The sequence below is a fragment of the Sycon ciliatum genome, chromosome 4, assembly GCF_964019385.1.
Source record: "Sycon ciliatum chromosome 4, ocSycCili1.1, whole genome shotgun sequence".
Lineage (NCBI taxonomy): Eukaryota > Metazoa > Porifera > Calcarea > Leucosolenida > Sycettidae > Sycon > Sycon ciliatum.
Window position 1 is genome coordinate 30,597,776 of NC_088646.1, and position 26,001 is coordinate 30,623,776.

The 26,001-nt window shown below is 46.3% G+C and overlaps 3 protein-coding genes across 3 annotated transcripts; 2 read left to right on the plus strand and 1 right to left on the minus strand.

Moving 5' to 3' along the window:
* The first annotated feature begins 271 nt into the window (after positions 1-271).
* On the plus strand, positions 272-8,672 carry LOC135815569 (uncharacterized). Its single transcript, XM_065328882.1, has 11 exons — positions 272-780; positions 1,881-2,065; positions 2,777-2,890; positions 3,262-3,327; positions 3,926-4,038; positions 4,400-4,437; positions 4,685-4,770; positions 5,062-5,145; positions 5,764-5,874; positions 6,709-6,841; positions 7,517-8,672. Exons 1-11 carry the CDS (start codon positions 570-572, stop codon positions 7,615-7,617), a joined length of 1,242 nt encoding a protein of 413 aa, XP_065184954.1. The 5' UTR covers positions 272-569; the 3' UTR covers positions 7,618-8,672.
* Positions 8,673-10,677: 2,005 nt separating this feature from the next.
* LOC135815570 (protein farnesyltransferase/geranylgeranyltransferase type-1 subunit alpha-like) lies at positions 10,678-16,852 on the plus strand. Its single transcript, XM_065328883.1, has 8 exons — positions 10,678-10,902; positions 13,135-13,249; positions 13,504-13,608; positions 14,107-14,173; positions 14,531-14,736; positions 14,912-14,974; positions 15,674-15,839; positions 16,080-16,852. The coding sequence occupies exons 1-8, from the start codon at positions 10,785-10,787 to the stop codon at positions 16,173-16,175; spliced, it is 936 nt and encodes a 311-aa protein (XP_065184955.1). The 5' UTR covers positions 10,678-10,784; the 3' UTR covers positions 16,176-16,852.
* A 1,730-nt stretch (positions 16,853-18,582) lies between these two features.
* Positions 18,583-25,982, minus strand: LOC135815571 (uncharacterized). The gene is made up of 5 exons (XM_065328884.1): positions 25,750-25,982; positions 23,161-23,208; positions 21,503-21,536; positions 20,848-20,921; positions 18,583-19,389 (listed from the first exon to the last, which is right to left on the minus strand). Exons 1-5 carry the CDS (start codon positions 25,914-25,916, stop codon positions 18,969-18,971), a joined length of 744 nt encoding a protein of 247 aa, XP_065184956.1. The 5' UTR covers positions 25,917-25,982; the 3' UTR covers positions 18,583-18,968.
* Positions 25,983-26,001: the final 19 nt, after the last annotated feature.

Below are 26,001 nucleotides of genomic sequence, written 5' to 3' on the forward strand. Positions count from 1 at the left end.
AAGTGTAGATTCTGATTATTGACCCAGGACTAGGAGACAGGCCTTTTCTGTACATTTGTCCGAGGCGAACCAGCAAAGAAGTGACTACAGTGACAGTCTGTACTGTACACCATGGTACACCTGACTTGTCACCAGTTTATCTGCCGTCTACCCGTCGTATCCGTGCGGCTATCACTACGTCCGTCGTTGTCAAAGAAGCACGTGAGTTGAATGCATTGGAGACAGCGACTCGCTGCCACAGGCCAGGCACGGAGTCACTTCGTCACTCCCGGACGGGTGTGAAGCCGTTCATATTTTTCACTTCGGTAATCATTGTGGAACGAAGTAACTCTGTGAGTTTGTTGGACGTGGACCTTCCAGCAAGCCGCTTCAGCATTCGGGGGCGTCGTGTTCAGTGACTCCTCGACACTTTTGGATTTCATTAGTGTTTGAGGGCTGCAGGCACTGCATTTGCGGAGTCACAGAAGTTCATCATCGGAGGGTGAGATTGGTCAGCAGAGTGCAGGGTCAAACAACTGGTCCGGCGTAAAACAGGTCCGCCGGCACTTTGCCTTGCCGTTAGCGGCGCAATGGCAAACCAGCAGAAGGTGCCCATACCGATGCGGCATTCGAGGTCGCCACGAGGGTCTGCCTCCTCGCTGCAGCTGGGCGCAGAGCTGGCCTCCGCTGGGTTCGGTACTGGCTCCCTGTCTCCCAATGACCAGGTCAGCACTTTGAGCAGAAGGCAGCAACAAACGCTGGGCGTGCAGGATGTTGGCGCTTACGACGATCTTCATTCTGGTAAGAAGCCACGCTGTCCTGTCTAACTGTACGGCACCTCGATTATCCATTTATACATGATTGTATACAAGTCACTGCGTTCTGTGCATCATGCAAGATTGATGTCTCGTCAACAATTGCGGTCGTGTTGGGTTTACCATTGATTCCTGAGAGGCTGGCCTACTCGCATGCACATTACCACTTGTAAGCAATGTGAATATACGTTGAGAGGAGAACAACGTGGGCATCACGGTGTACGGATAAAGGTGATTTGTATCATTAGAACGGCATGGTCCTACTATGGATTACCACACACAACCCTTCAGTTCTACTGAAGTAAACAGGTCAGGGGCGTAGCAGTCGGTCGGGCCGGTCCGGCTTTGACCGGACCACTTTTTTTAACACAATGCCCAAAGTGCCCAGAATGCAGCATTTTGCACCCTATTTTCATTTTTTCCGGGGGGGGGAGATCCCCCGACCACCCCCTCAAGCCGAACCACCTCCAACGGTGGTGCTACGCGCCTGCAGGTGGTCCAAATTGTTTGGGTAACCGAGGTGGGACTGTACATTGCACACACCTCCCAAGGACTATTGGCCCAGCATGCATGAAAATCACCCAGTGTCTGTAGGTGTTGTTTGCTGCATGCGATACCTCAGTGCTCGTGTGCATGCACTAGCTAGGTGAAGCGACGGTATTCCACGAGCACTATGCACTGGATACCGTCCACACCAGCCAATGCACCGTTTGCCGGAATATATGGCATGTCCATGATGACTTGTGGAGGGCATGTATAATTACAACAACTCCTGTGACTAGGCAGTGCAACTAATTACAGTGCTGGCCGAAGAAATCTGACCTTAGGCTTAGGAATAGAGTGACGCCGCTTTCGAGTGCACAGACCAGTGTGTGTAGTCCTAGGGCTGCGTAGCGCCCGGCGCTAATTTATTCATGAATTTGGATTTCTTTGGCCAGCACTGTACAGGCAGCAGGGTTAACTACATATAGCAGGAATAGCACCAGGACACCAGTGTAACGACGGACGTGACCTGAATCTAGCTTTAGCTTGCCTTGCAGACATGCTGCTCTTCATTGTCTTGTCCTGTTCCTGCATTTTGCATAGCCGTGGGTGCGCTCGAATCCAAGATTTGGTATCACGGTGAGCTGAGCAGAGAGGAGACGGCGTCGCGGCTGATGGGCACTGGGTCGATGCGGCGGGCAGGCTACTTCCTGGTGAGGCGAGGTAGGGCAGGAGTCATCCTCAGTGTTGCGGAGAGCGGCGGAATTAGGCACTATGTGATCCAAGAGGTAAGGAAAGCATAGTCTCGGCTTGTTGTTCTGCACCGGGGATATATTCTGTTTGATTATATCGCCATTGCTGAGCTACGGTCAACTTCGCTTATAACGACACTCGGCGGAGCATCAAAAAGGTGTCCTTATTCGCGAAGTGTCGTTATACCCGAAGTCTCATTATATGCATTACAGTGGGATGGGACTTTGCTCTGGGCATGGAAATTCTGTCGTTATTCGCGAATTGTCGTCATATCCGCAGTCGTTATTAGCGAAGTTGACTGTACATCTCGTCCAGGAAGACTGTAACCATAGGACATCGGTGATGCATGCATATGTAAGGCTCCAGAACGCCAGATGCTAGCTGGCTTATGAGTGTGGACTCCAATGGGCAGCACTTAGGTTGCATGTGTATTTATGTACAGCCTAAACAGAAGTGCATCAAGGACACATGACAGTGTTTTGCTATGTGTGGTGTGAGTCAACATTTGGTGTTCCACTGCTCAGAAAATAATCTCCGTCCGATGATAGCAGAGCCTAGGAAACTAAAGTTTAGTTAGAAAAATTACATTTTTTACTTCTCTCTACTTGGTGGAATGGCTTTGCATAATGTACTTTGCCAAAGCATTGAACACTAAGTTTGTGTTTGCTACCAGCAAAATCATGAAGATATACTCAATGCCGGCCAGCTCTTCTTTGGTGTTGGGCTTTTTCTTTGGCTTGTTTTAGCACACTAGGTCCAGCAGTGTTTCATGCTTCAGCATTGACGACGGTCCTCGATTCCCTTCAGTGCCCGGTTTGATAAGCTTTTACCGTTCATCGACAGACCCATTACCAATCAAGGTAAATACAACATACACATGCACACACACACACACACACACACACACACTTATTTTGCACCATAGATACAGTCATTTCAATTCAGACATGCTCCACTGTGTTCGATTGGTAAGGCTAAGAATAGCTTGCTCTTCTGCCTTTATCTACTCTCACCGTCGCTTCCTTGAGCCCGCTGTGTGCTTGTTCATAGATTTGTCTGACTGGTTAGTGCATATTCTCCATTGCCATGATTTTTTTTAGTGAAAACATGATTTTTGCAATCTTTGTAACACAGCAGTGGTGTTTGGCTGTGATGACAATCTCAACTTATCATACATCACTGACACTATGATCTGATTGCTCCTTTTCTGACATCCCGTGCCACCTTGCAGTTGTCATCTCACTGCCCAAACCGATCAGTGTCAGCTCCGCATGTAATGTTTGGCCGATACGGTGTGGTAAGCAATCTTAGAATGTACAAGCCAGTTCATACATGTCAGGGGTGTCGGAACCGGTGCGGCAGGTGCGCCCAAAGCCGCACCAAGAATTTCATCTTGTGATTTTTGAAGCAATGGAATATGGGCTAGTTGAGCCCAATTTCTCTAACATTTCCCCTGGACCCTTCACCCATTCATGGCCGCACCAATGTCGAATACTTTCCGACGCCCCTGCATGTACGTATATACCGGCATCTACATCAGCAATTCAGCACTGTCACGAATTTCATTGAAAAATGCTTGATGGCATAGATGTGTAACATTGTGTGATATGCCCTGGCATTTTGCCGCGGATAGCTCCCAAAGTCAACCACCGTGAATTCGTGTGAGACTTTGGCATGGGCTGCCAGTGACATGTGTCTCCATGCAAAATAGTTTCAGCAAAGGAATGCGGCAGCTGTTTCCGACTGAGTGAGAAGAGCCGATACGGCTACCGACAGTTGTTTCCGATTGAGTGAGAAGAGCCGATACAGAGGACATTCACAACCCACCCCTTCAGTTGCCTTCCCAGTGCTCCTCCTAATGCGTTATGCATCATGTTTTGTGTTGGTGTTACAAGGCATGGATGTCGGCAGGTAAGGACCAAGACCAAGCACAAGCAATAGTGGAGGGAGAGTTTGCACAGGCGATTTACGACACAGTCAAGCCAAGCATGAGATCGCCCGCAAAACCGTGAGTCAGCGCTGCCGTTGACATGGTCCATTGCGATTCCGACGGTAGCACCACATGCCGACCTACTTACAGGCTGATTCTAGTACAGTACAGTATCCTGCTGTATTTGGGTTCTTGATATGCACACCCTTGCAGATAGAAGTGGTATTACACTGTAACATTACTAGCATCTACACGGTTCAGCATCGGACTGAACAAATATGCAAGCCATAAATAATACGACTGTATATTGCCAGGTGTGTCTTTACCACTGTATAGTGTCACATTGTGCTTTGTGCAAGCATTTTCGTGATGTTTTGTGATTCGCCTATTGCTAATTCTGATCACCTTGTCTGTATGCCATGATTCTGCGTGTCCGCAGGCAAGCAGGTGCAGCGAAAAACAAGTTCATCGCCGCAGGTTAGTGGTCTTGAGCAGTGCCCTGCATGCAGTGTCCGATAACCTGAATGAGATAGTGCATAATTGTATTGGTCACGAAGATGTGCATAGTATAGCAGTGAGGGCTTTGTTCAAACTTCAAAGTAGCCCAATAGAAGCGCTATAATCCAGTTGCTTACCCTGGCTAATGTTCTCAATTGCCTCAGCTCGTACGTTGACTCCTTCTTAGCTTTCAGTTGCTCATTCTTCCTTCGCACTGTGTAAATAGCTCGTGCAATTCAAGCAGCGAAGAAAATCAGCTGGAATGCTACGCGTGACGAGCTAATGCAGTCGATAAGGCCGGAAGAACTGGAGGTAAGAGGAGTGTAAGAAAGATGCTCTACTGTGCAAGAATATTCTATTGTATAATTATTTGTAATACCTGGTCTTTTTTAGGGATGCATAGTTGAAACTAATCTAGGGGTATCAGCCCCCAGCAAGTCGAACACCCGGTATGTTTTTGCTTCATTAACTACGACGTCTTTAACAGTTTTTAAAAGCGTGGTAGTGCATTGGTGTCTTCACAACTCCATGCTAGTGGCTACTGCTCACACTCTCGCTCTGATATGATAAGCTGCTGGTATTCCCAATGCGTTGCCACCACAGGCGGACAAGCCGGTTAATCCGAAGACTCAACGCGGCGACTTCCATCACCGTACCATCAAGCAGAGCACTGTTATCGAGTCAAAGGTGAGTTGGCACCACATAGAGTTGCATGATGCACATTTCATAAACAGGGCTCTGCCTCCAGTGAGGTTTGGTTGTAGAACTCGAGTTCCATCAAGTGCGACTACATGATAGTGACAGTACCATCATTGTGTGGCCAGCTACAGATGGCTTACCAAAGTTACCATGCTCTGTATGTTCAAGCAACCCCTATTGCATTCCACAACATAGACCATGCCACTAGAATAGTACTTTAGTCCGTAACAGGTGTGGCAACTCTCACTGTGTAAGGGACCAAGCTATGTACTGAAGATGCTGTTGTTACCATGGTATCCAGGGTTTCTCATCAGGTTCCTTACATGATATAAGGGAATACCCCCCCCCCCCCCCCCCCCCCCCGTTTGCCAGCACATGATTTGACTGTTTGTTTGGCATTTACAAGACTGGGGAACAAGTAGCAATTGTGAACGTGACTAATCATGAACCCCCATTTCAGTAGTCTGACCACACCGTTGCCTTAGCCGGGCACTGATCACTATCTCTCTACTCAGGGAGCCTGCTTATACAAGCCACTGACATGTCTGTGAACACTATGCGTATGAGTTTTAACTTTAAAGTCTGATGATGTTCCATTTGCATTAGGTTTATTTGTCATGGTTGAACAAGAAGCTGACGTCAGCGGGGATCAGCATTCAGGTCACCAATCTCTTCAGTGACCTGCGCACGGCTGAGATACCGATTCAAGTGGTCCACGTAAGAGCAACTACCGGCCGCACACATTGCCTGCATGCTCCGGGTGGTCAAGTTTACAGTGCAACGTCAATGCAATCCCCCCCTGAAAGACGACTCTGGCTGCAGAGGTTCCATTTTCTTGTGCACTTGCTAAAAGTGACTAGCTGAGGAAACATTCGCAAAATGATCTCTTGCATCTGGGAAGTGGTTCCGAGTCGCACTAAACACAAGGTAGTCTTGTACTTGGTAGCTGCTGCTTTTTATGCGCAGACAATCCATCAAATGCGAGTTGCCCTTGACTTGCAGCGAAGCCATCGAGCCGTTCTCATCACTAGATGGGTTGCATTCAAAAAGTTCATGCATGCTGCCAGCCGATGCTGACTGTTCGCACATCCAGTGAGCACTGCGCTCACATGCATCACCTTCACAGCACCATCCCGGTACATCAGGCCCGTCGGAAGGTGGGCGAAGTTGGTCCGGTTTGAGGGGGGTCCGGGGGATGTCCCGCGGACATTTCTTGAAAATCCGGTCCGAAATAGCAGAATTTGGCCCTTTCACAAGTTTTCAGAGCCAACTACAGGGAATAATTTTTGCATGGATAGCAATGTACAAATGTATGACCCACTATGGGGTGAATGTACATACATGTACATGTATGTATGCATGATCGATAATACATGATGTACATGACAAAGTATGTACCCAGAATTTTTCCTCCCCGGTTTTAGACAAATCTTAGGGGGTGACCTGAGGCAGAGTCGGTCCGGTTGTCTGTCACCGGACCAACCGGACCGGTTCCGACGGCTCTGTGCATGTACGTGTATGGCTTACTCTGTGTGCTGTGTCCCGGTCTAGATCCTGACTGGCGTTAGCAAACCAAGGTACAAGGAGAACCCGACAACGGAGGTGCAGATGCAGGACAACTGGCACGCGCTCATCAAGTTCATGAAGCGAGCCAGCGTACCAACCACCAAGCTGGATGCAGACGGTGAGATTTCTGATTGGGATAAGCAGTGGAGAATTGACGTTGAGACTCTGCTGATTTGTACACTCCACCATAAAGGGTTTATAGGGTTTACCGGGTGTTAGCGGCCGTCGTGAGTTCCCTTCAGGAACGGACACGATGATTTACTCTCTTTTTTTTACCATAAAGTCACTAGTTATTACCCACATATGCCATGTGCTCAACATTTCCACATTAGAAATGCCGGACCTCAATCAACCGGTCAGGAAACTGATTAGCCGGGGTGGCTGCTTATCCATGACAACACCTACACGTACTCGCAATTTTACAGACCTGGAACGGGTTTCATCAGCTCAGCTTTTGTTTTTTTATTCGTTATTTCCGAATGGGTTGGCTGGTCTGTCTGGCCTTCAACGGATGTAACGATTCGAATCGTCCGGTACGAGTATCCGAGTTTCGGTGTGATGACACTTCACAAACTGTCTTTGTCTAGTCATGTGCATCTAGTCATGTGCACTGGCAACATAGCAGCTATTATGATGGCGTAACCTCAATAACAGTCCAAGTAGAGCTACTGCGGCCTTCCTTGCTTCAAGTACTACAAGTAGATATCCTCCAGTCCTGTGTGGTGTTTCTCTTCAGCACATGTTCAGAGTATGTGTCATCGCTTGCTGCTTCTTATTGTTTGGAACTATCTAGCACTGTATAAGCAAGACCAGCGTATGATACTGAAGTTCTTCAGCTTACTACTGAGATGGGAGGCGAAACAAGCTCTGGAAGAATCAAAGGGTGCGATCTAGTGCCCAGCTTGTGGAGCACCATTCACTCGACTGCTTGAATCGCTGATCAACTGCAGCCATGACCAGTCATCATTTAAAAAGAGGATAGACAGAGTTGCTCGCACTGCCCGGCAATGCTACCATCAGTGTTTTCCGTGTGAGCTGACAGTAGGGAGGTTTCGCTCTACGGAATTACGTATGAAAATAACGTAGGAACTGCACGTAATTTTCATACGTAAAAATCAGAGCTGTTGGGTTTCGCTCTACGTGATTTCTCCACGACTGCTAAACATGCCTTGTTGCTTTGGAGACGCGTTGGCTGCATGCGCCCACCGCATGCACCACGAACCGAAACCGCGTTTTCCATCGTATTTTGCACGTGGTGTACGGTGTGTGTACCTTGTATTTCGCGCGGCTTGAACTTTGCCATGGATAAACCCTGAAAATGTGAAAAATATTTCAAAAAGTCCTACGGAGACCCCAACGTAGGAAATAGCTTTCCTACGGATATCCGTAGAAAGTTTTACGTATGAAAGTTGCCCTCGCTCCCCGGCGTGTACGACATACGGATTTTCATACGTAATTACGTAGAGCGAAACCTCCCTAGTGCCATGTCCCGATCACGCCAGCATGAAGAGGCAAGTTCTCTCAGTATGCACTGAGCAATTTCATTGTACATATTCGGCAAGCATCACCTGATTACTTGCTGGACTTCATGTAGTAATACGTATTACATGTATATAAGTAATAATTACTTTTACATGTAATATGTAACTGCATGATTGTAGTCTAATTATTAGTAATACACCTTGTAAAATCCAACATCTTGAAATTAGTGGTACAAGTAATCATCAACCGTTACTATTGCTAGTGCTAAGTGCCATATGAACATAACAATGTTAGCATTATGTAATCATTATGTAATCATAATTATGATAGGAAATGTTAGTGCACCGTGCATACACATTGACAGCATCATACATGCAGTTGATGATCATACATGCAGTTGATTTTTAGTTTCATGTAGCATGATGGCTTCTTCAACTGTTGATTTGACTGAAGTGCGTAGAATTTCGTATGGATTTCCAATGTAGTACTTCGAAGTACACGGGTAAAACACTTGGCTTTAGAGTGCATGAAGGAGGAGAGTTTTATGTATTTTAAAATTATACAGTCAGACCTCACTTATCCGGTCCTCTTTTATCCGGATCCCTCGCCATCCGGAAGAAAATAGCTGGTTACAGATCTACAGCATACGCAATGCATCCTACATAACCGGTGTTCGGTTATCCGGTTCCCTCGCCTATCCGGACATTTTTGTGGAAAACGGATGTGTGCGGTTAAGCGAGGTCTGACTGTACTTGTACTAATAACGTTATAATTGTACAACGGAGGTCAGAGGCAATAAAAATCTGGAACATGTCAAGTTCGCATGCATCCACGCCATTAACGCATCCAGTCCAGAAGACACTGCACATCAATTATCAAACGTTTTCATTCCTTTCTCTTCAGGATTATACAGGGAATGGCTGTGTCTTCTCGACTGGATATGTGAATGCGTGCGAACTTGACATATTCTAGAATGTGTAAATTGTTACATTATCGTGACTATGATAAATTCGACAGGGCAAAACTGTTACGTGGTAGCCTGCCGAGACATGCATTGCGTGGGACTGTCTGGAGAGCACAGACCCTGAGACCGTGGCAGCTGTAGCACCCAAACCATGGGACTTTCTGGTAGGTAAGATGCGGGATAAATAAATGGTTCACATGTGCATGCGTGTGTATGGGCGTGCATGCATGGGCGCGTGTGTGTGTATGTGCATGCGTGTGTGCATGTGTGATCGAGGGGAGGAGTGCCCACATGTGTACATACATGTGCATGTGGTCAGTTTGTATCCTACTGGAGAGGAGTTTGAGAAAGGCAATTTTCAGTGAATCAGAAAGCAATACGTGTTATATTATGCAAGGGATTACATGGGGAACACCTTGAGCTGTAAACACACATTAATCGCTGTGAATGGCTTTCAGATATTTGCGTCAGAATTCTGCAAAAACGTGGCGCGATGCATACGCGGGTATGCGGTATGCGCATTGGCAGTGCAAAAGGTGCTGAAAGCGTATTACCGGTATGTACTTGTGTGCATCAAAATTAATGAAATCCATGGTGCCAGTAATCAGTCTGCAAGACCAAGTTCCTCAATCAAAGTATTACTCGTACCTTGATACTCTCCCCCGGTTATGCGCATTTGCCCTACCAAAAGTTGCCGTGAGGTAAGGCCACACGTTTTTATTCCTATGTTTCTCGTCACCCGCGCGCATACGATTCAGGAGTCTGGAGGAAAAAAAGAAAAAAAAACTATTAACTGGTTTGAGGGAAAGAGACAAACAAAAAAAACTGTGCTGCACTGACTATGCATGTGGGGACCAGCACACTCATGCACGTGTACATAATGTGGCCTGGCCTGCGCGATACATGATGCGAGGTCGGCATTTTTTGTTCGCAATCTAGCTGCACATGCACAGATTGTGGCAGAAGCTCCTACCACATACTAGTTGCTAACTATGGATGCTATTTTGCATGGTGTATTGGTGGATTTTAGTGTGAACAAAGGTCTAATGAACTTTTTTTTATTTTTCGGTTATTTTTTTTATTTTTTCCACCTCTCACATACGTTTGTAGATTTTTAGGTGACGAGAAACATAGAAATTAATAAAAACGTGTGGCCTAAACTGGGCCAGTGGGGGTCTGGAAGTCAACTAAGAAGTAAGACTAAGAAGGCTAAGACTCTATAGTCTGGTCTTGTGAATGGTTCATTTCCCTACGAATCGTAGATCTCATGAGTCGTGTAACGATGTGGGCTGTATGCTGTAGCCATATGCAGCTTGTCGAGTTCCACAGTCGGTGGACCGGATAGTGGGATGCGCAGGCTCCCCGCAAAGCAGTGCGAGTACAGCGTGCACGATCGCATACGGCGCCCGCTCCTGCAGTAAAAAATGACAGTCATGACGTATGACAACGAAATGTTTTTGTTTTGCAAAAACTTCATGAAAACAGTGAACGATAATGTGACATCTGAAATTTACATCTCGTACTTGCAACAGTCAAAACTTCGGTTGTTAGATATTCTAGAGTAGATTCTGAAGAGAGAACACTGGTAGAGAGACCACTGCGGAAAGTGTCTGCCATGGATGACGAAGACTCTTATGTATTGTATCGTGATCGAGAAGAATGGAAAGACATCGAGCCCGTTGCTCAAGATGATGGTCCCTTCCCGGTGGTGCAGATTGCATATTCAACCGAATGTGAGTACCTGCTGTACTGGATGTACTTGCAAACAATTCCTGGGTCGGGTTTTATTGCTGTACGTATTACCCTTTCTGAAATTCACGTTGGGTCCAGCGTATGGCCTGGTTAGAAAGTGGCTTGAAACGAAACACAAAATCAATAGAATACGAAATGTTCACCAATGTTTTGTTCATTGAGTGTGACAAAAGATAGTCACGGCTATTTGCACTGTTCACATAATAACAAAAGTAGACAAAGTGTCCAGGGTCCATGCCAAATAGTAAGCGTACCACACAAAGGCAAAATACAGTGCTGCCAAATAATTTTCGCCCAAAATCGGACACTCTTCACCATGTTCACCGCCAAGACTGGCCACATGGTGCGGATTTTTCTCCTCAGCAATTTTTTTCCAAAGAATTCAAAATAACGCCCAAATACCATGAAAATTCGCTCCGTTGCCATGGTGACCGATATGGCCCCCCCCCCCCTCGAAGTTGTCATGAATTTTGTAATGCATGAGTAAGCGCTAGCCTTTTTACTGTACAAGTACTGTGATTTGTGCCTTCAGTTGCGCTGAGAAGTGAAAATACAGCCTTACAGGACTTCTGCATAGGAATGTACTACAGTCCATTTCAAAACTATAGACGCGTACCTAGGCAAAAACCGTTATGCCAGCATCTATACCACATAAAATCTGTGATCACTTTGTGCATAATTTTTTCCAAATTGGGCGTCTGTTATCCAATCCTTTAGAAACTATATGAGAGTAATTGTGGAGCGATCCTGAGCAATATTCCGAAAACTATTCTCAAAAAGTTCCAGCCAAATTTGAAATATTTCAAAAACCCTACGCGTCTATAGTTTTGAAATGCACTGTAATCCCTGGCATTTTTGGCTGCTTTTCGGACGTTTCCTTTTTCGGACCGGTTTTCGGAAGAGCCTTCAAAAATCAGACACTGTCCGAAAAATCGGACGGTTTGGCAGCACTGAAAATAACAGAGAACAAAGGTCGGTTCACGTACGCCAAATCAACACTGGTAGCAGTGGTAGGCGCCGAAGGTGGGCCAGCTCCCGGTCAACCCCGACACCAGCGGAGATCACACGCATACAGTTTGAGGACTATTAGACTCTCAGAACTACTACAAGGTGGTGCAGAATGTGCCCAGTGCTACGGCGGGATTGCCCAATGGAGAGTGGATTCTATGTTTCTTCAGTGGTTCGTGAGACAGCAAGTTTCTTCGGTGATGACCATTTCGTGATACATCTTAATGCGGATCATGAAACTACATGTACGAGTACTTCCACGCCTGTTACCAAGAGTATAAGCTCCCAAGAGCTGTCTTACTCTTGCTGTTACTGCTGTCCAGTCAGCGGCGGCCTTGAAATCATGCATCGCAACGTGACATTGCAACTGCACCTGAATGGTTAGCCAAAGAGAACCCAAGCTAGAAAGTCACCAACGTTTTAAGAACACGCCGGGCTGGAAGCAGAGATTTAGGAACGCCAGTTCTTCACGCAACACTGCAAGCACTGTGTGAATGTACTGTGTGAATGTACTGTGTGCCTGTACTGTGTGCCTGTACTGTGTGCCTGTACTGTGTGCCTGTACTGTGTGCCTGTACTGTGTGCCTGTACTGTGTGCCTGTACTGTGTGCCTGTACTGTGTGCCTGTACTGTGTGCCTGTACTGTGTGCCTGTACTGTGTGAATGTACTGTGTGCTTGTACTGTGTGCCTGTACTGTGTGAATATACTGTGTGCCTGTATTGTGTGAATGTACTGTGTGTCTGTACTGTGTGCCTGTACTGTGTGCCTGTACTGTGTGCCTGTACTGTGTGAATGTACTGTGTGCTTGTACTGTGTGCCTGTACTGTGTGAATGTACTGTGTGCCTGTATTGTGTGAATGTACTGTGTGTCTGTACTGTGTGAATGTACAAGGTACAGGATACTCAGTATGAACAAAGACGGTGGAATCTCGAAAAATAAGAACATAACTACACTGTACAATTAGCCTGCGGCAGAGATCCCATTCTTCGGTGTGCGATGTCAGTGTATGCTATACCAGTACATGTACCTGGCAGTGTTGCTGCTATTCCTGTTGCCTTTGCCTGTGCTCTTGTTCTAGTCTAAACCTCTAATTCTCCATACCTACCAATATCGTTGCCCTGTGCTTTGCCATGTGCTGCTGTTCCGGTCTAATTCTCGTCTCTGTTTTTTTGTTTGTTTTTGTTTTGTTTTGTCTCATTGCAGTCAAGGACTGCTATGACTATTTCCGCGCCATCTTGAAGAAGAGTGAGATGAGCAAGCGTGCCTATGCGCTGACGTCGGACGCACTGAAGTTCAACCTCGCCAACTACACTGTCTGGTGCGTTATTCAAGCAGCTGTGCTTGTCAGCATGGCATCCTGGTCCTGATTCTTAGTCGAATAGTGGCTTGGAGGTGACCCTGCTACATTGACTCATGTAGTTTGAGCATGGAAAGTACTGTGTGTGCTGTGCGTATTTGACTATTTGTACATGCCCCTAGTTTACTATGACTCTACGGTTTTGAAGACAGTTGAAGTACATGTGCTGGTGATGATGTTTCCAAACCATGTTCCTGTTTGCTGTGTGACCGTAGGCATTACCGGCGGAAATTGATTGATGCACTCAGCCTGGATCTAAAGGAGGAGCTGGAGTTTGTCAGCGAGGTCATCTTGGATACACCAAAGAACTACCAGGCTTGGTAAGATTGTTAGCACCTCTGCAGTTTGCCTTATTGCAATCACTGTTCAGTGTTCATGAACTCGTACCATCATGTATCTTGTCTTCTTCTCCCTGTCTCCGTACGTGTGCTGAAGTACATGTATCAGGAATGGTATATACAGAAGCCTTGCTTGGTAGTTTAACATGTTTTTCGATTTTGACAGCATGTTACAAGGCGAGGACGCGTAGTGCTCCTGACTACAACCATAACCCGGTTGGCAGAGTCCCGGTCTTGCGGTTTTCCCAATACGGTTCAAATGGTCGCAAGACCGGGACTCTGCCAACCGGGTTATGGTTGTAGTCAGGAGCACTACGCGTCCTCGCCTTGTAACATGCTGTCAAAATCGAAAAACATGTATCAGGAAGTAATGTTTATCAGCACATAGTCATTTCTCTGGCGGATGTAGCCTGGTTTTTGCTCAAGGAGCACGACGACTTAGCAGTGCTGTTCTCCCTTTTTTTCCTCCCGGTGTTGTAGGCACCATCGGCAGGTTATTGTGGAGAAGTGTGGTGAGCCTGGAGATGAGCTGAGCTTCACGAGAAAGGTTTGTTGCGCGCATGACTCAAACACATGTTTTCTATTCAAAGTAGCTGATCATTAATGGGTAGTGATGTGGTTCATCTTCTCCTTTGCTCCAGCCCAAGCTAATTTGATGATTCCATGTTGGCAACTGCAGTACTATCATACTACCATGTTTTACGATGACAGCATGTTACAAGGCAGAGGATCCCCTGTATGGAAAACAGTGTTCCTGACTGCAACCATAAACCGGTTGGTAGAGTGTCAGTCTTGTGACCCTTGTAACATGCTGTCATCGTAAAAGATGTTAAACTATCAAGCAAGGCTTGTATAATCATACTATTGTGTACTATATCTTGGTTGGATGATTTCTTCTGCCCAGATTCTTGATCTGGACGCGAAGAATTACCATGCATGGCAACATCGGCAGTGGGTCCTGCGTCATTTCAGCCTTTGGGAGAACGAGCTGCAGTTCGTCGACACTCTCCTGCGCTACGACCTGCGCAACAACTCTGCGTGGAACGAGCGTTACTACACGGTCACGTGCACCACGGGATTCACGGATGAGATCATCGTGCGCGAGGTCAAGTATGTATTTCTGATCTAGTGCCATGTGCTGTTTAGCGGACTGCGCTGTGTCTGGTCCACGGTCAGTCACTGCTTAGTTCTCTGTCCGCCTTTGTTGTGTTTCAATGACGACGAGGGGTAGTTTAGCCAGCAACTCTAAGTATTGCTCTTTTGTGGTGATCCTGTCATTTTGCAGATATGCAATGCAGTTCATTCATCGCGCGCCGAACAATGAGAGTGCGTGGAACTACCTTCAGGGGTGAGTTGCCGTCACTACTGCCTCCAGTACGGGGCTCCAGCCCTACTGCCAAGTGCACCTGCCCTTGATCAGTTTGTCTTCCTCGTTGCCTGTCTGATGGCTTCACATACACCAGAACTACTTACATGCACGCTGGTAAGCACTGAGAGGATGCATCTGAAGTGTGCGTGTGATCACCAGCTTACACAATGGGATATTTCTGGAAGTATTCATGAGCTCTCAGTCACTGCTCCATCACACTGAGCTTCGCATTCTCGTCAGTCTGAAGACCATCATGGAGACATGAAGCCCAAGCAAGTACCTGCCACATGAACCTGAAAGTTTGCCGTCTCAAACTCCATCTCCTGCACATTGCACAGGTGTTGCTTGTGACTAAAAACTAGGGGGTGAAAGTTGACTGTGAGATCCTGAGTTCAAGTACATTTTCTCAGCTCCATTGGTTGGTTGGTCGTTTGGGCTCTCTTTACCTGTGTACAATTGTACACCACCCAGTCTGCACATCAATATTTGCTGACTGCTGCTCTGAAACTGCAGATTTCTGTGGTAAATACATGTACAGTGTATAAACGAGTACTCTGATTTATTCCGAGTACCATCATTTTTGAAAAACCGAGCGAGTACTCGTGTCACTGGTGACCCCTACTAAGAACCTATGCTCTCTTGTTGCTGTGCTTACTGCCTCGGTTCGTACTGCTTCAGGGTCACCACACAAAGAAACCTACGCGACTTCCCCACCCTCAAAGAGGAGTGTTTGAAGATGCTGGAGAACAGCGTGCGCTCTCCATACCTTCTAGCCTTTCTGGTGGACTTGCTGGAGGATGAAGCAGAAAACGGCGATGCTCAGAGCTTGGAAAAGGCCAAAGAGGTTTGTTGCATTAGTATTTCCTTGTTGGATATGGCTACCTCTGGGTGCATAGTACCTGGCACTAACGTTACTAGATGTGGATAGCATTTTACCGTTGACCCTGGTTACTTCCGTTCACGGCAAGGAAGACAATCAATTTGTGTGTGTGTGTGTGTGTGTGTGTGTGTGTGTGTGTGTGTGTGTGTGTGTTTGTTTTTGTGCGCGCCAATGTGTGCCTGTTTGCTCGCATTTGTGCTCTAGTTCTGCCGCTCTCTGGAAACCCAGGACGATACAATCCGAAAGAACTACTGGAGATACCGTGCCAATCACCTTGGCACCATTCAATGCGCTTCTTGAGCATAGAAGAGCAACAGACTACCTGTTCATTCCTACCACCCTCCACTCTGATACTACTCTTGGCAGCCAGCGCAGTTGTGGACCATTTGTTCCGTGTATATGCAACAGTACTACAGTACGTGTACGCGTGAGGGTCTGTGTGTGGAGCGGTGCGCACGGGACTACATTGCAGTGTTACTGCACGTGCTGCTGCCGATGGTGATTTGTATAAGCCCTGTCGTGCTGAACAGCTGCTACAGGTGTAGTGATAGGATGCGTCTCCCCGTCCGCTGCTGTGCCATGGCTCTTCCAGGTTGAGCAATGTCGTGCACGACCATTTCTTGAGTTTGCCTCGGACAGCGTACTGTTTACTCACACTGACGTGGTCCTCGTATGTGACCGTCTCCCCGAGTCTGTATTGGGGTCGTTAGGCTAGTTTACCTCACAACGTTCATGCTGAATGCTGAATTTTATGGTTTTAAATACATCATTACATTTCTTCAAACTTCGCCATTTAGCAGAATATAATAAATTAATTATTATATTCTGCTGATGCTGCTTCGTTGGTAGAAAAGTGCTACCAGCACTCACTTGTACACCCTGCTGTTAGCTCAATCAATGCTGGTCTGCTGGTCTGCAGCCCTATCAGCTGCGCTTTAGTTTCACAACTGCGCAGCTACTTTTAGTGCTCACTTGTGCACTGCATGGTTTGCTTCGTCATCATATCCGCTATCCCTCCATACCACAGCACCGGTCTCTGTAAGGGTACGGCGACCGCTGTATTCTGAGTCACATCTGATTGTTTGCCACCTGTAGTGTTATTGGAATATTAAACACCCTTAGCAAAAAACGTTATGTTGTAACTGTATTATCGTAAGGGGAAAAATAGCGTGATTTGGGTTCGACCTTTAGCAAGATGCACGCTATTTTTAGTACGCTGTTGCCACGAGAATAGCTTTGATTTCGCGCGGTTCAACCATTTTTGTCACCATATACGCGATACAAGGTGAAATGCGTACGGACTTTGCAATATTTGGCAAAAACACGTACCGTTGGTCACAACGATAAATCAGCCCCCATAACGTTTATACGCTGCAGCTTCAACGCTATTTGGGTGATCAAGGTACGAGTACCGTAAAAAATAGCGTTACCGTCGTTTGCTAAGGGTGTCTAATGTTGTACTTCAACGGTACGTATTAGTGTATTTTAGTGGGCTTCTTGTTTACTCATTGTGTATATTTGTTGTATTGCCGGCTCAGCACTTCAATGAACAATGGTGCTAGATTAGGTTGGTCACGCAAAGTGTTAAGGACTCCAGTTAGGGGTCGTCGCAAGTTTTTTTTATTTGTTGTCCCTGAAAAACGAACGCTGACTGTTCATTTCGTATTCGGACCCCTCCCCATCCTCTGGAATGAACGCAGCTTGCTATGCCGGACGACGAAAATCGCATGTGCCGTAAAGTACCGTTGACCCCCCCCCCCCACGCCATGTCGCTTCCCAGCTGGTTGTATACACCGGAGTCGCTTCACAGGTAGAGAATCGACAGGGGGCGGATCAACGGTACTTCACGGTACTATACTACAGAGTGCAAGTCTTCTACATGTACCGGTATGTGTGCAGTGTCGGTCAACTTGCGATTCGGGCTCACAAGCACACCCAACAACCACCCACTACACTCAAACGTCTCTTATCCGGGCACTGCCCGTATCTCGGGACAGGTCATCTACCATGTACATGTATCTTAGCAGTTTTTGATGAAGACTATACTTGGCACACGTTCAGGATAAAAAAAGAAGAGTCCATTACAAATTAATGTTTAAAAAAAAAAGAGTTCAAAACCCCCAAAGTCAAAGCACTTTCGCCACTGGAACTCATCAATCTGAAGGTGCCCGGTAGAGAGACGTGTCCGTATCTGAGGCGTCCGGATAAGATACGTTTGAGTGTACAGTACGTATCGCCTGTAAGGTTGGCGGCTATAGTGATCAACTTCTCATATTCATTTTCATATGCCATATTAAACTAGGCATCCACAGTTACCGCGTATATTAGTAACAATCGTCCATAGTGATTATATCGCCTATAGTGATTATAATTATCACCTACAGCGATCAAATTCAATTTTCAAAAGACCTCTACTACATTAGTTTTGCATCGGTTAAAGTAATTGACGTGACATCAAGTGGTGTCAGAGGGGAACAAGATGTTATTTCTTAGTGAACAATTTGCCCAGTGTTGTTTTGTGAGTTCTACTTGCAGATTAGTTGGCCAAAATGCCTCCGTTGTGAGGATATGCTGACGCTATGTGTCCAGGAGCCTTGGCTGCATAGGCATGATAGGGTGCATGTCTCAAAGTAGGGGTCACAGGACGTACGCTGCAACCAACTATGCAGTGTGCTGAGTCTTTTGAAACCCACTCGCATACAGTACATGCAGTATAGTAGTAATATATCGCTTATCGTGATAAAATGCTCAAAATCAAAGACCAGCGCTATAGGCAATACTGACTGTACTATGCTGCTATATCAGGGCGTTGTAGAACTCTGAGCCCCGGCCATGGTATTCGTCCTGTGCCTGGGGTACTCAGTCACGGCTTGACAACACAACAACACAGACAGTAGGAGTGAAAGCCAAGACGTATCTTCTTAGCCATTGACCATTGTCAGTGAGCGAGTCGCATAAGCCCATCTTAAAAAAAACTAAACAACAGTTCCTTACTTCTTCTTAGGCGGCGGATTCAAAGCTTAGAAGCCAGCCTGGCCATGACATTAGGGGGATGAGCAGCAATGAATGCGGGTGTAAAAGCTGTAAAACGTGTCATGTGTTCTCAACATCTGTCCTAGGCTTGGATGAGGCGGAGTTTAAGGAAGAAACGGGTACAGCCGTGGATGATGGCGAAGCTTGAGAGGATGCAGTCGGGGTTGCACTTGCAGACGCGTCCTTTGACTTTGGCAATGGTGCTGGCATGTCAAAAGCGCCCGCCTGGAACAGTGATGCCACGTTGAATGATGTCGGTGCGGTAGCTTTGCTCGCCGTATGTGCAGCACCAAAGATTGGCTCATTGTCCTCTTCTTGATCCTCCTCTAAGTGCATAGCTGTGATGCGAGCCAAGTGCTTTGCGTGCCCTAGATTGGCATGTCTTATTCGGTCTGACATATAATCCTGAACACCCAGCTTCCGCAGGACACCAAGTGCAGCCATGTGCCTAATAAGTGATTCGTCATGATCGGGATTCAACCTGCATAAAAACACCGTGAATATGCATAACGCATAACAGAGAGAAGTGGGTGTGTCCCCAAGCACACAAACATACACACTCACGCCCCCCCCCCCCCCCCACACACACGCGCGCGCACACACGTGCACACACACACATAAACACTACTGCAAGAGTTGGATCTCAAAAGGAGGAACGAAAATGAACGTGTTGACGAGAAAAAACTCCATGAACTCTAGAAACGCTACTCGCGTGCTATTCCTTCTCTCCTTTGTAGTAGGGAACTAGAAGACGGGTGCGTGATGGCAGGCTCGTTGAATTTAGTGTCAACTTAGTGTCAAGTTATTATTATTATTCATAAAAAGTAAAAGTTCCTTGGTCCTTTTTACTTTATATAAATAATCCTTGGCTCTCCAGCCGAGTTCATTATTATTATTATTATTATTGAAAGGATTGGGAGAACTTCAAATTCAAAGGATCAGTTGGGGAAGTGAACTGCCTGAAAAGAGAAAAAACCGCCAGACCCACCAGGACTCGAACCCGGGACCTTGCTTGTCATGAGCAATGCTCTAACCACTGAGCTATGGGACCGGGCTGAACCTAGAAGGCGCTGACAAGTTTTTCACTCCAAGGTCCCGGGTTTGAGTCCTGGTGGGTCTGGCGGTTTTTTCTCTTTTCAGGCAGTTCACTTCCCCAACTGATCTCCTACTGGTCTCGTCATCGTCCAGTGACAATCGACATTCTTTGTTCCGTTGGGACTGTAGCTTGTGCTCGTTTTCGTTGCGCTTACCTTCCCCTCTTTGGTCTTTCCATAACCTTGAACCTTCTAAGTTGGAAGGCTGTCGGTTAGCGCTACGGAGATGTGTTGAAGCTAGGTGTCAGGACGTCGAATGTCTCAGTACTCTGTCAGTTTTGTGCCTAGTTGTTGCACTTTCTGACTGTATATAGTATCTAGTTAAAGTGGTGGAGAGTTACTCTTAACTCGTTTCCATATGTCCTTTTCCTTTCTAAATTTGTTTTTAGTGTTTTCTAAAAAAAACGCGTAGCCCCCGAAGGTCGAAAGTCTCAGATATCGGGCCACATAACCCCAAGAGTGTGTAACTGCCTGCACAACCTCTATCCAGTGCTGCGACGGCAGAACTTCACATCACGTGACATGGTTCCAAAGCTTACGCTGGCAAACAGTGCAAAGTGACCACAAGAGAGTTGAACCCAAAGCCGGATTGCGTACAACCCTGTATCTTTCATGCACAGAGTGCAACAAATGTGCACGGGTTCATCAAGCGATGTGAAGTTCTGCCGTCACAGACCCCATAGCTGGAGTTGCGCACTCTTGGGGGTTACGTACTCTTGCTCTCATCGGAGAGTATATACGTATTATGGACACATCTTACGTGGTGGCGGCAGCAGCAGTGACTACAATTCATGCACCCATTCTTGCTCCCTACGGCACAAGTTTACAGTCATGCGTTTACTTACCGACTGACGAGCCGGTAGTTGACACCCTGGTAAGCAACGACTACTTCAATGCCACGGCCATAGAAACTACGTCTCTGTAAGATCACAACGTCAGAGCGGGATGAAAGGCAAAAGAAAGAGCACATCTGCTATCAGAGTAACGGTGGAGTTCTGAGGCCAAGCACAACTTGCACTCATGCTGTTGTTGTGTGACTACTGGCACACGCCTGCACACACACACACACACACACACACACACACACACACACACACACACACACACACACACACACACACACACACACACACACACACACACAAACACACACACACACACACACCAATAGTATACTTCGAAGTATACATAATTATACTGGGTTGTTGCACAAGCGTGTAGTTCCCCGTCAGCTTAGCACACAGTACACCCAGTTCAAATTGCACACCCTTAGAAAGTATGCACGGCTTGCTTAGCACGTGTGCAAATGTATGTTTCCGGGGAGGGCAAAGTCACATCCCAGACAATTTCTGGTATGAGCCACACAGCTTGCGACTTGTAGGCAACATGCTTCAACAGGCCAGAGTGTGCACAGCAGTATGCAGCTGTTAGTATTACAGACAAATCAGGCTGCAATGAAGAAAACAAGTTACCAGAACCCGGACTCTCACAAGTACGTACCCAGGAGTAGCGGGGCTCAGGCTGCTTGTTGAGTCTGTAAACATATAACAATAGGTGCAGAAATGCCATGTGTGCTAGTTACATGTACATCCTTTGCTTTTATTGCTCTGTGACAGGATATTAGATCTTAGACTGTTTTGAGTGACTTGTTGTTTCCAGTCCCTTGCCCTAGCATCAGCCAAGCCGGTAGACTGATCAACTCTGCCGATATCTTCGCTGCAGTCATGGAGAGGCTGTATGTGTTGCACGGGTTCCCTGTCAAGCTGCCGCAGAAGCGCTCAAAAGCACTTCTGTCTCCAAAGGCAAATACCATGCAATAACACTGCAACATCATGTACTGTAAACTGCCTAATATTCGCGACGGATTAATGTTCGCTATTTTCGCGAGACGAGCGTAACGCGAATATTAACCAGCGTGAAATCAAACTGCAACAGTGGGTGTATGTAGGTGACCCCGGTGCTTCGCGAACTTTTGCCATCGCAAACTTGCTGGTTATAAGAAATCGCGAAAATTTAGTGACGTGAATATTGGGCGGTTTACAGTACTTTGCACTTGTCGGTGGCTGCTTGGTGGTACATGCATTACAGTACTGTCATGGCATCAGCTGATCCACACCATCACAAGTACATAACCCCATGTCATGGCATCAGCTGATCCACACCATCACCAGTACATAACCCCATGTCATGGCATCAGCTGATCCACACCATCACCAGTACATAACCCCATGTCATGGCATCAGCTGATCCACACCATCACAAGTACATAACCCCATGTCATGGCATCAGCTGATCCACACCATCACGAGTACATAACCCCAACAGTATGCATACCATGCAACTCTGATCTCCAAGCTATGGGTGGTGCTGTACTGGCCAGTTCAGGGCCCGCAAAAGCTCTGGCTCAACTCTGGCAATGCGAGCATGTTGACACGCATAATGTGCTGTGGATATATGTAAAGATAATTAGAATGTCCAGATACATGTCGTTAGAAGTAGGATGCTGTAAAAGCCTGCGTAGAGTATATCTAGCACAGTCTGTATCGGCTATAGCGTACCCTTTTGATTTCTGTGATTTTATCACTATAACCGATGCATCACTATAATAAAGGTTAAAAATCCAAAGAAGTGTGACACATGACGGGTAATTTGGATTTTGTTTTTCCCTTGATCACTTTAGTTCCGTATCATCACTATAATATTATGCGATACGATCGATTTTTTTCTTTCTTTTTTTCGATCGGCACATGAAAGGCAAGGAAATACTTCCAGCATGGCGTTTTGACAAATGAGCATGCTGCATAGTTGACAGTGCCCGCATTTCCATAAAAAAATTCTGTTATGTACATGTACATGTATCACTATAAAAATAAGCAACGTGAAGAAAGTAAAAAAGTAGGGCCTTTGATATTATTGCTACATGTATTTTAAAGTTATCACTATAGCCGATAATAATATAGTGTGTTATGCATGTTTTGATTCTTTGTTACCATCATAATATCCGATATATCATTACATCCGATAGTATTGGTTATAGTGATATTTTTACTGGATAATATACGTTTCGCTTTTGATATTTCGTACCAATATCACTGTAGCCGATATATTCTTATATCCGGTCACTCTATAGCCGATACAGACGGTACGTGATGCCTTACTTCGCATGGTGTTTCAATGCCACGATTGGTGCGACTTTGAAGTTTTTCCTACAAGAACACACAGACATACACCCACACACACACACACACACACACACACACACACACACACACACACACATGCACCCAACCACCCATACACACGTGCACGCGCGCGCGCGCGCGCACACACACACACACATACACACACACACACACGTGCACACATACACACACGTCATACACAAAAGCAGATGGTGGCAATGGCTGGACTAGCGCCTTGCATGCAAACAAAGCCTTTCGACATGGGAGAAAGGTCCATTCGGACATCACAGTTGCTCCAAGCTGTCAGATGACAGTCTTTTGCCAGAAACGTGACTCTTGTTGACATAATTAAAGCGGAGCACTCTGTCCTTTCAGAACAGCATAAAATAATATTGTAAGACCAGATATTATAACGTCAATTAAAGTTAATGATCTCCGGATTTTTGTGGGTTAGAGAGGTGACATTCTAACGAATTCCGTCTCAAAACGGGCAAATGACTGTACAGGTACATATCGTTTTCTACATAACGACTTCAAATGTTAACTAATTCTTTAAATTCGCTAAATCGTTAGAATTAAATGTTCGTTCACATTACTGGTCTTACAGTATGTACCTGTACTTCAAATGTATGCACGCCTTGCACGGTGAAGCAAGCAGCACGGCACTGTTTGTGTTCATGTTCCGCTATTTCAAGAAAGGCCACGATGCAGAACTAACACCGCGAACGGGAACAAAACGCAACACAGCCAAGACTCTTCCCACCCGACCAGACCTTGCAACACGTTATTGCAATGAAGGAACATGCCATGCAGATCTAGACTCTGGGGACAGCTATTGCGAAAATTGACACAGAATGAACATTTAAACAATCGTCGAGGAGACAGTAAGCGTAAAACGGCAATGAATAAAACAAATAGTGCAGTCAATACAGTGTTATGACTGCACTGTTTTATTCATTGCAATTAACATTTTTTTTCCAACAAAGACCTATATTCCAGAGCACACACACAGCCACTTTCGCACACCGTTGCTGTCCGCCGTTTCCGGATGTTGGGTCATGTTCTGAGGATGCCCTCAGATGCCCCGCCACAGCAGGCAATGGACAACTACTTCCGTCGAGATGTCACCGGTGTGCGTGGACGCCCGAAATCGAACCTGGCCACGGCAGTCAAGGCAAGCACAGCTGCCAGAGACATGCCACTGAAGACCATGACTGATCTGAGTGGGCTCAGAATGCGCGCTTTGGACAAGCAATCATGGAGGGAACTCTCAGCCTGAGCTGGTTTTGCTCGCGGCTGCAACGCACGGGGTAGTGAACCCAGGACAGAAGCGGACCAGGCATCATGACTTTGCACATCTATCGTTATGCTGCTTCATTACGCGACCTGTTTTATTATTATTATTATTATTAATTAACATTTTCACCAGTTGCAGTCTGTAGTTCGGGGTGCTGAGTCGAATGGTCTTGGTCCGAGGAAGCTGAGACGCTCCCTTCCTTCTTTATTCCCAATCGAACTCGTGCACTTCCACCGAAACTGGGTGACTGCGCCCTACTAGATGGGGATTTGTATGCAAAATCTCACTAAAAGCGCCATGTCGTTCTTATAGAAGCAAGGATGACCGCGATTGGCCCATATGTTGTAGTCTTTTGGACGTTGAATCGACTGGTTTTGGTCCGAAAAGGCTTCGATGTAGCGTTCAGCCCTTATTCCCAATCGAACATGGCTAGACAAGCGGTCACGTGCTCGTGCGTACACCAGTCACCTGGTCGCCGTGCCTGCAGGCTACAACTAACAGCATGTTTGAGTGAGTTTCTGTCACTCGAGTTGAACCTTTGCACCTTTGAGTTGAACCTTGGTGTGAAATTTGTCGTCTGCTGGCGTGGTGACCAGGTGACTGGTGTACGCAGGAGCACGTGACCGCTTGTTCAACCATGTTCGATTGGGAATAAGGGCTGAACGCTACATCGCAGCCTTTTCGGACCAAAACCAGTCGACTCAGCGGCCAAAAGACTACAACATATGGGCCAATCGCGGTCATCCGTGCTTTAATAAAAACGAAATGGCACTTTTAGTGACATTTTGCATACAAATCCCCATCTAGTAGGGCGCAGTCACCCAGTTTCGGTGGAAGTGCGCGAGTTCGATTGGGAACAAAGGAGGAAGGGAGCGTTTCAGCTTCCTCGGACCAAGACCATTCGACTCAGCACCCCGAAGACTACAACTGGTGAAAATTATATTATAGGCTTAACTTCCCCTTTAATTGGTTCAAACGCTTTTGTTTGTGCAAAAGAAAGTCCTGGAGGGTGTTCTTGAATTTTTTTGAAAATTCAAGATTGATACGAATAGTGTCAAGTCGGTGGGAAAGCGCGATCTCCGGTATGGGGAGCAAACACCTTTCCTAAATTCAAAATTGATGTTCCATTATTTTGTCACCTGTTGTGATTGTGGATCAGCAGATCTTTTTAAAATTGAAGGTAAAGGCCAGGTGAATTTTGCTATGGCTCAGAGTAGAGAATGCAAACAGGTTTTCATGATGTGAATACACAAAGGTATCCCACTTACAGATGCTTCGAACTGCCAAAGTTGTCCACTTCCAATTCCACCACATCGTTCTCATCCACTAACAGGCCCTGACCCTGGGGTCGATCAGAATTTTGTCGTAGAGGAACAGTGACGGTGGATTGAAATGCATTTCTAATTCTGCTGCTTACTCGGCTAATCGGGAGCATCTTCGGTTAGTCCTGATCCCCTGACGAAACAAAATTTGAACATACCAAAGCAATGCCACTGAGAACATGATCATTAAATTTTGTG